General features: G+C 42.8%; 1 protein-coding gene across 1 annotated transcript; it reads right to left on the reverse strand.

The window, feature by feature from the left end:
• Positions 1-1,180: 1,180 nt before the first annotated feature.
• On the reverse strand, positions 1,181-4,753 carry ATP5MC3 (ATP synthase membrane subunit c locus 3). The gene is made up of 5 exons (XM_065068846.1): positions 4,570-4,753; positions 4,414-4,491; positions 3,352-3,429; positions 2,788-2,981; positions 1,181-1,427 (listed from the first exon to the last, which is right to left on the reverse strand). Exons 2-5 carry the CDS (start codon positions 4,450-4,452, stop codon positions 1,313-1,315), a joined length of 426 nt encoding a protein of 141 aa, XP_064924918.1. The 5' UTR covers positions 4,453-4,491; positions 4,570-4,753; the 3' UTR covers positions 1,181-1,312.
• Positions 4,754-10,549: the final 5,796 nt, after the last annotated feature.

Genomic DNA, 10,549 nt, shown 5'->3' on the forward strand with positions numbered 1-10,549 from the left:
ATGCACTGCATGTCAGCTCTGTAACAGAAATTAGTTATGAGAATGGATAATGGTAAGTTCCTAAAAATCTCTGGTGTAAGTACAGAACACATGGAAGATAGCTGCAATATGCTTTACCTCCTACCCTTCCCTCACCCCCCAAAAAGTCTACTTCCACACCTAATCACATAAAGCACAACTAATATAGTGCTAGAGATGAATATTTAAAGATGCTGCATATTCTACACTCCTAAACCTCACGTATATAAAAGGATTTACATGGCAACTTTTAATCCTTCTGATCAGATGACCATTTTCTCCTAAGAACATACAGGGAAAGTAGCTTCTCATGCTAGGTCCAAATTAGACTATAGGGCCACTGGCAATTTGAATTCAGATGAAAATAAAGTTCTTACCTGCACCTTACACTGTCCTGATAGCCACTAGTCATTTCTCCATTTCCCTAGAAATAAGCAGCTTACAGTACAGTTTCCTAGATTCAATTCCATAATTACCCATTTAACAGCAAGATGACAGAGCTTGTAACATGCTTGCTCACCACCTTCCAAAGTTCAGCTTCTATTTGTTGAGTGATCAGATCTATTTAATATTCTAAATAAAGTGTGAGATGCCATCAACCTCCCCACCAGATTAGTATGTAGTAGCTCAGAGTACGTTTCTGTAAGTGTAGAGAACACCGTAAACGCATTTAGATTGTTAAAAGGCAGACACTGTGAGAAGCAAAGCTTGATACTACAGATATTTTGTTATTAAAAATGCTTTGATCCTACTGCTCTTAAAAAAATTTGGGAGATAACAGAAGGCTGACTTTACAAAATTAGGAAGCTGCAAGTTCTCCCTTTCAATTAGGTGATGCCAAGAATGCAGTAACTAATTAAATGTATAGCATCAATGTACCACAATTAAATGCCTTGAGCCAATCTAAAGCAGTAGTTAATTTCATTCTACTGGGACACTGCTCAGAACCAAGTGGAAAATTCTTTGATCTTTCAAAGATTTACCACTTGAACAAGTAAGTGGCACTCCTACACATATTAATAAATAAAATGTTTGACTTGAAGTGATTGTTTGAAGAGCCCTGTGTGGTATCCCATTATCAGGAGGAATGCATGTTGACTGAATGAAAACATGCTGTCTTCCAGATACTCTAGCGAGAAAGACAATAAATGCAGGAAACAGGTTGACAGTTGAAGTTGTTATCTTTAATGAAATGACTTTGGAAATAGCATCAATTTCCATGACACCAACATTTTGGGAGTCCCATAAAATGCAGAGTTACATTCCAATGCCAATATTACAGGCAGATCTCCTTTCACATGGCAAATAGGATCAAGAAAGCAACCATCAGACAGAACAGACCCATAGCTTCAGACAGGGCGAATCCCAGGATAGCATATGAGAACAGCTGCTGCTTCAGAGAAGGATTTCTAAAAGAAAGTGAAGGTGTAAGACCTTTTATCTTTACAATCAAGATATTTTTCATACAGTTCAATGCATCTGAAAGATTCAGAACCTCATACTTCCTTGCCATAGGTTCCACTACAGGAAAACCCAATAAATCCAAGCAAAAGTAATTCTTGGTAAGCATTTCACTGAAGACAAATGACTTGGCAATTAAGACTAGATTCAGGTTATGCAGATTGTATATGGCTTTTCCAAATGAACACTTTTTTTGTGATTACATTCATGTATGCCTTTGAATTTGACTTCTCTGCATCTTCCCCTGCAGGAACTATCAGCACTATGCTTTATAAATCTATTTTGCATCTGTGATGTTAGAACTATATTCCAAGGAAGTTTGTATGTAACATTTTAAGTAGCTCTCAGACAAATATAGGAACTAAAACCACCTAGAGCAAAAAAAGAAATACAGACCAGTTCATTGCAAAAATGCAATGAATTATCCCTCCAAGTGTGTGGTAGAGAAAAAAAAAACCCTTCAACATAATACTATGAGTAATGTTCTACAATCTCTTATTGGCATATTCATGCCAAATTCAAAACAGATGTTAATTTTGTACTGAAAACACTTGACGTTTCATCAAGTGGGAAAGTGAACTTCCTTGTCTTCAGTAGGGCTTAAAAATCATTAAGAAATAAAACTTGACTGGCTGAAAGAAATGATGAAGAACATGAAACCTTCAACGAAGCTTTTCTGTGCCTGTATTGGTTCTGCTCTTCCATTATACCAAGTGAACTATTCATACCACAGGTATATTGTCAACTTATCTGGAAGAAGTTCATCCCTGCTATTAAACCCCCACCCTCACCCCCTTCAGACTTCTAGAAGGAATGGTCACTCATTTGATAAAGTAATTACACATTCTGAGAAGCAAAGCTGAACACATTAGAAAAAATTAATTAAGCATCTGTTTCTAAATAACAATCCTGTCTGCTTAGTGTAAAGCATACAACACACATTACTTATTATCAGTTTTCATACAGTTTCTCTTTAGGACTTCTCCTCCCCTCTCAGGTGGGAAAAGATCCAGTCTTGATTTTTAATTCAGTTCAGGAACTGAATGCTGAAACATTGGACTTCGGTGACTGAAACACTGACCAAGTCTAATGATCTCATTTCTTTCATGTCTCTTCTCCAGGTAGAGTGTACAAAGTTCTGAATTTAACAATACAGCCATCCTGATGAACATGATACAGTTCCATATGATGTCATTTAGCCATGTTTATAATGAATAGTAATTATCCTTACTACAGCTTATCTGCAGGTGCTGTCTCAAGATAAATCTGCATGCAATTCAAGAGTTTTGTAAGAGAGAGATTGATTACCTGGCATAACCAATGATTAGACTACCGAAGACTGTTCCAATACCAGCACCAGAACCAGCCACACCTACTGTGGCAGCACCAGCACCAATAAATTTGGCAGCAGTGTCAATGTCCCTGCTGATAGCACTAGTCTGGAATTCTCTAAGTGCTAGTCGGGAAACAGTATTTTGGGCCCCATTAAGTGTTGAGTTGCCCTAAGAAAACAAAACATGAAAAAGCATTATATTCAGACACAGATCATTTTCTATGACCATCTTGATAGTGTTATTTTGCAGTTTTAAAAGCTGTGTTAGATCCAATGTCTAGTTCCTCCTCCAAGTGATAAGACTATAACTAAGAGTTAAAAACTTCAGAATGTTATCCGCTCCACCTGAAAGCAGTCAACTTTAAATGTAAAAGACTTCTCAGGGGAAACAGTAAGGCAGCAACAAGTATTATTTGGTGTTTAACTTAAAGTAAATTTCACACTATAGATGCTTAAGTTAGTACAAGTGAACTCTAGGTTGAGGACATTTAGGCTCACCAGGTAATTTAGGAAGATACAGAATTTTGTTTATAAGGTACCTCTCCAGTCTTGACCTCTGGCCTAGACAACACAGATGCCGAAATTGGTCTGTACAAGACTCTTGATCCAGCACGGATCTGAAAGAGAAGGTAAAAAGCTATGAAAAAAGAAACATTTGATCCCAGCTGTTCCTGTACAATAATATTTAAGACTAGAAGGCTGTTATACAGTAAGCCATTTGTCTTACTTGAAAGACAGCAATCTTTGCATAGCTGGATATACAATAAACGATACAGAAGCAAACACTGCCATGCAATTTGATAGCACTATTTTCAAGAGATGTTACTGTGAATAACTACCTCATTCAATGAACCTGTACATGTATTATACTAACAGAAATCGTAGCAAAATAGCAACAAAAAAGCCAGGCAGACCAGCCTGCAGTAATACACAATTCAGAATGAAAAAATAAAAGCCATCAAAAAGAATTCCAAAGATGTTAAATGCACAGGCATAACCTAGACTTCTAAATCTAGCGAGGCATAAATGAATGAATCCTCTTTCACAAGCGGCCTGCTTGTGTCCTTGGGCTTCCAGCAGCCTAAGGTCATATCAGTTCTTGCACAAAGCTCTTCCTCCAGGGGAAACCTGTGCCTGCACCATGCCAAAAGATCCATTCTGCAGGCTAAAGAGGACATTTTGAAGCAGGGCAGTCCTTCGTCTCTGCAAGGGCAAAATACCCCGGCCTTACATAGGACAAGTGACAGGCTGGAGTTTGACCTACAGCAAGGAGCTGAGCACACCAGGCCTAGCAGCTTTCGCAGCGCTACCCTCCCCCTTCGCCGCTACTGTGGGAAGGACCCTCGCCTTGGCAAAGGGCCCTGGCCCACACCAAGGAGGCGGGAAGGAGAACCGGCCCTGCCGCAGCTGGCCGCCCCTCCTCGCCCTCCGCACTCGAGTGGGCAGCCCTCGGTACAGACTCGTCCTAGGGCTCTGCCGCGGGGCTCGGAGGCCCGCCTAACCCCTGCCCACCCAGGGTCCCCCGCCGCCCCGGTGCAGCTCAGGACACGGCCGGCGAAGAGGCCCAGGCGCCTCCCGCGGGCCCGGGCACCCCCACTCACCAGGGAGGGCGAGGTGGCGAGCTTGGCGCAGGCGAACATCTTAGCGGGAGGCGTCCCGGGGGCCACAATCCGGTGTCTCTGCGGAGAGAGGGAGAGGGTGACAGGGCGACGGGCGGGGGCGGCGATGGGAACGGATGGCGCGGCGCTACCACTCACCCGCTGCGGCTGCCGCACCTCAGAGCCGACGGGCTGGGGCAACTCTGCGCAGGCGCGGCGGGGCCGGCGGCGAGCGCCCGGATGCAGCGCGGCGGAAGAGGGCGGGGCGCGGCGCCAAGGTCACTTTGGACCGGCACTATGGCAGCGGCGGGAGGCGCAGCCGCGGGGCGGTCGCGGTGACGGCGCATTCGCGGCGGTCGCCGGGAGCTAGGTCACGAGGTTGGCCGTTAGGGCCGTTAGAGCCGTTAGCCAGGGTTGAAGACCACACATCAGATCCAGGCCGGCGGCCTCGCTGCCGCTGTGACCCGCGTTCGGGGCCTGCGGCAGGGGAGCGGGCGGGTGGGGGCGCTTCGCCCTGGGGGCGAAGCGATGCGGGGTGAGCCCGTGACCGGGAGAGCTTTAAGGAGCTGCGGCGCGGAGAAGCCTCCCCGGCCTGGTGAGGAAGGGCAGAGCAACGCCCGTGTCCGGGAACGCTGGTGCTGGGCTGGAGCTGCTGCTTCTGTCAGCGTGTGGGACGTTCACAGGCCACAGAAACACCAGATTTCTTCGGGTCCCACCAGGGCGTGAGTCACAGACAGAAAAATGGCACATCCAAGAACACCTTAAGTCTTCAAAAAGGCCCTATTATTTAATGAGTAATTTTTTGCGTGATTATGAAATAGTTGGGGTGGGAAGGGACCTTCAAAGGTCATCTAGTCCAACCGTCTGCAATGAGCAGGGTCATCTTCAACTACATCAGGTTGCTCAGAGCCCTGTCCAGCCTCACTTTGAGTGTTTATAGGGATGGCGCATCTACCAGCATTCTGGGAAAAATGGGCCCAGAATGTTTCACCCCAATGTTTCACCACCTTCATTGTAAAAAATTCCTTACATCTAGTCTAAATATACCCTCTTTAAAACCATTAGTCCTTGTCCTATCACAACAAGCCCTACTAATAAATCTGTCCCAATCTTCCTTATAGGCCCCCTTTTTAGTACTTAAAGGCTGCAATAAGGTCTCCCCAGAACCTTCTCCAGACTGAACAACCCCAACTCTCTCAACCTGTCTCTATAGGAGAGATGTTCCAGCCCTGTGATTATCGTCATGGCCCTCCTCTGGACCACCTCCAACAGGTCCATATCCTTATGTTGGGGACCCCAGAGCTGGATGCAGTACTGTAGGTGGGGTCAAACAAGAGCTGGGTAAAGTGTCAGAATCATCTCCCTTGACATGCTGGTCACACTTATTTTGATGCAGCCCAGGGTACAGCTGACTTTCTGGGCTATGAGCACACATTGTTGGGTCACATCCAGCTTGTTTCTCATCCACCCATGAGCAGTTTCATGCCCACTTAACATCCTTTTTCAGTCATCTTTATCCAAACAAGATTATCATTACTGAGCTGAGCATGTGTTCCCAAGATTTCCTGCTTTAATCACACATTGATACTTTTCATTTGGTATGGGGGATCATTATTTTAATGGTCAATTGCCACTGTTAGCAGTATTGGTGCCATGTAGGAAAAATGCAGAAAAATCCATGTTTTGGGTAAAACTCTGGGACACATATATTTAAGTTGTTGCAAAACTTTTATTTGATATAATCTGCACCATAAAAATAAATTTAAATTTTAAAATAGTCTGTCTGCAAAGGCAAGAATAAGAAGATACGTACATTTCATTCTGTGATGGGAACATAGCATGGTGTCCTAGGAGTGAGCTGCTGGCCTCCTGTAAACTTACATGGCCTGTTGATGTTGCTGTCACTGACCAAGCCACAGGTGCCATGTAGCTGAGACATACTCCATATCAGCAACCTGAACACCCACCAGCAAACATGGTCAATAGGCACTTTGAACAGCTGCATACTAATGGTGACAATAACATTGCTTTTGTAACCTGCCCTGGAGTGTCTTCTGATCCTTGGGTGCAGTGGAGCTGTACCAGTTGTAGGTTCTGAGGTGAGAGACAGCTGTACGGTTTGAATTCCCCAGCTTTCTGCTCCCTGCCGCAGTCCCAACAGCAAGCTTGGTTTTGTTTGGGGGTCCTTCCAGAGTCTTGGTAACAGAGCAGCAAGAAGAGAGTCTATGAAGGCCAGCAAAAGGGGTTGTAAGTTGCCCCTTTTTTTGTTACTTTCTTTTTTTCCTTTTCATGTCTTACACCCGTTTTTTGGGAGCTGAGGCAAATGGGCAGATCTGCAGTGCCTGCTGAATGGTTCTTCTGTAGACAAGCACTAAGTAGGAAATAAGTATCAATGGTAAAAACCTTTAATGGTTAGGCAGAGCTTTTCACTTAAAAAAAAAATGCCATTTACATGCCATTGTGGTAACGAACACTTCCAGCACCATGAATAAAACCATAAAGTAAACCTGGCAGCTGTATTGGTGGAATGATTAAATGTAACACGTTGCTGTACATATGGTGTTTGCGATCGATGCAGTAGTGTACTTCCCTTAAGTGTAGCAGTGCGCATGCCGTTCACAACAAAGAAATTCACTTGTTCCTGGGAGGAAGCACAGCAGTTATAGACATGTTTTATTCTTGGAAACCTTGTGATCTGGGCCTCCAGCATGGAATGGATTCCTGCAGCTCTCCTGAATGGAGAAGAAAGTGGACATTATACTTCTGTATACACACAGCATGAAGTCACGTGGATTCAAGAAAGTGTTAAATGGAAAACCTGTTCTTTTGTGAAGAAAGTACCCTCCTCTGTCACAATTGCCACCCTGGTATGTTTTGCAAAAAAATGCATTCAGAACCTGTTTCATCTGAATGACATGAAAAACACCATTAAACACTTGCTTAATGTTGCTTTTAAGACATAACAGCTGATATTACATTTACACATAACTCAGCTGTTGCTTTTGGGAGGAGTGAGAAGAGAGTTATTGAATCTAGGACTGTGTTGAGCTTAATTCAAGTAGATCTTCATTAAAAAACCCCCCAAAAAACGAACCAACCAACCAACACCCACACAAAACCAAAAAAACAACCTTCTGTTAAATCTCATGCTGTTTCCTGTCTGGTTGACCTGCTGCTAGATCCCCAAGGAAGTGCATTGGTGCACTAAAGAGCAGAGTAGCTTCTAATCGCTCACCACATTTCTGAAAGTCTATTCTACTTAGAATTTTATCTTAGAAGAGATTTTATTTTATCCTAGAAGAGATTCCCAGTTTTTCAACTCTCTCTCCCAGACAGAAGCAGTTATGCATGTGGGCAGTAGTCAAGGCTGCCAGAGGAGGTTTCCTCCCCATTTTGCCTCTGGCGAAGAAGAGCCAATGCGGCTGTTTGAGCAGTACATGGAGCCTGAAGAGCCACTCCACTTCCCTCCCACAGCTCCCTCCCTGCTGACCCAGGTTTATGGCAGAGCAGCGAGAACAGCAAGTGACCACTAGCTGTGGTTCACTAGTGTGGCCTTCTCCATTCCCAGAAAGGAAAGAGAAAGATCATCACAGATTTCCCAAGCCTTCTGAAGACCATAAGGATTGTCCCAGTCATTTTGACCTTATTGTTAGAAGATCAACAGTCTGTTTCATCTTCACTGCTGAGCAGCTCATTTCCCAGGTACACCTTGAATGGATCAGTTCTGCAGTGACATGCAGTTTCACTTTACAATGCTGAAATGAATTGTTATTTGTACATATCGGACTGTGATTGCTACAGCACATGAGTATCAGCGCAACAGACGTTGCATACAAATGGCATTTTTCTGGTGACTTCTTAAAGAGATCTATCAGGCCTTATATCTGTTCAGTTTGCCATCCAGAAAGCGGGTAATAAGGAAACTGGGCACACTACCTGTAAACTGGCATGTCTGCCTGGCAGATATGGGTTGATTTTCCTCCAGATACAGATGAATTTTGGCAGTTGCAGGCTGGTTCAATTGAGCAAGTGAAATCCTGTACCATGCTGAATAAATGAGTATGTCCAGAGTGCTTTGCACCACAGGGTCTGTTAGAATTCAACATTTATTATTAATAACTTATAAAAGATGGATATCTGTTCTATATTTGCTGAAGGAGAAATCTTGGCTAGTCGTTGTCCAAAGCCTAAATAAAAAGTTCTCCTTTAGGTTGAAACCTATTCCTTCAGGTTAAATTTTAGATCCCAGAAGAGGGTTATTACCTCAGAGCATGTCACACACTCACACTAGTTGTGGGTTTTTTGTTTGTTTGTGGTTTTTGTTTGTTTTTGTCTTAAGTCTGTTTTGAAGAGGAGGTATGTCTGGAAAACCAATACATTCCAATAACCCTTAATTGTTGGAAGAGCCCCAAAGGATGAAATTGGATCAAAGGCCTGAGACTGTCCTAATGTTTTTGAAATGTTTTTAAAGTGGTGTCATTACCTCAGGGTTATCTCTCTAGAACTTCCAGATTTATGGTGCACTTTACAAGGCATTGATTGATATTGATTTACAAAGTCAGGGTTTTTCAGTGTTTTTTGCAACCTGGGCCATGTTTCAGTCCAGAGAGTATCTTGCACTCCTGCCTCTTCCATTCACAACAGAGTGGCTGAATCTTCCCATTCAGGACTGCATAGGTCCTCTCAGGTAACTGGAGCAATGGCTTGTGGAAAGAAGGTATATTGAGCAGAATTAATATGCTTCAGAATATTTAAACCAAATTAGCTCTGGGAAGAAGTAGTGAAACTATTATTAGATGGCTCTACTTTAAGTAGAAATTCTCTTGGTAACACATTCTTAGTACCTGGTTAACTTTTTGATTATTAGTAGTTGGCAAATCTTGACATAAATAATGTTGGGAATTTTGATTGCTGAGTTGGCTGGCTTGAAAGTGATGCTTTATAGGAAAGCAGATGATAAAAGTTTTTTTCTCGTAATTGTAAACTTCTTCATTACAGGGGAAAGGGAAAATTCTGGTTTTTGAGTGATCTTTGTCTCCCAGAGTACTTACCCAAGCTGTTTTTTTGCTAAAGTTAGTTTTGTTTTAGTCTTAACAGCTCCTTTTAGTAGAGAGCCAAAGGTAATTAACAAAGTAGGGCTAATTTAGGCTGTAGAGCATTCTGCTTAACAGTGCATTGATTATTTTGACACCCGAGTCCTAGAAACTGATGGCATTAGCCACAAACATCATACCACATTCATAGTTAGCAAGATTCTGAAAGTATGCTAATAGTGTTGAGACCACTGATGCAATTTGAATCAAAAATCATGATCATCCCTGTCATGTCGGTTTTGAGTCTGCTTTAAATGGCACAATGATAATATATGTAGGGTCTACTACTACCATAGCCAATATGCATCTGAATGGGATGTGTCAAAAGGAAAACTATTCTGCTACAGTAGAAATTCAGCATGGAAAAGGGGTGTTCTCATCTTTATCCTGGCTACTGGATTCTAGTGGAAAGTGAGACCAAGGCTCCAAGGTAGCCTTGCCAGAAAAGACAACTACATAGATTTCTAGTTTACAGAATATCACTGGATTAAATGAAAATAAATTCACCAATGCTTTTTATTCTTACTAATAGTATCAAACACCTTTTTAACAGAGAACGAAGTTCAGCTGTGAGTTGCCACTATTACCTGCACCGGTTAGAACACAATGTTGTCAACCCAGTTACACCACCTTTCATGTGATACACACTTTCTGATAAAACACAGATCCAGTGAACAGCGCAAACAGCCAAGACTTCGGCCATATTAGAGCTGGCATTTCCAAAAGTATCCATAAATTTTGGTTGCTGAAGGTAAGGAAACTCAAAAGGGAGGGATATTTTGTTAGTGGGCTCTTCTGAAGGTACAGACTTTTTGTGCAGGGGAAATTGCAACACCAGATTCTTAGTTTTTAAACAACGGTACTTGAGCTATTTCTGTGAGATTTTTTGTTCTTCCTGTTTCTCAGAATAATGTCAATGATCATAGGCAAGTCTTTTTGGGCAACATATTTTGGCTGTTCACAGTCTGAAAAGAGAAATAGGAAAGGTAGCTGTCTGGTGCTCAAAAAACATAGAAATCACTAATTCTTCTCTGGAGATTAAATTA

The sequence above is a fragment of the Columba livia genome, chromosome 7 (assembly GCF_036013475.1).
Source record: "Columba livia isolate bColLiv1 breed racing homer chromosome 7, bColLiv1.pat.W.v2, whole genome shotgun sequence".
NCBI classification, from domain to species: domain Eukaryota; kingdom Metazoa; phylum Chordata; class Aves; order Columbiformes; family Columbidae; genus Columba; species Columba livia.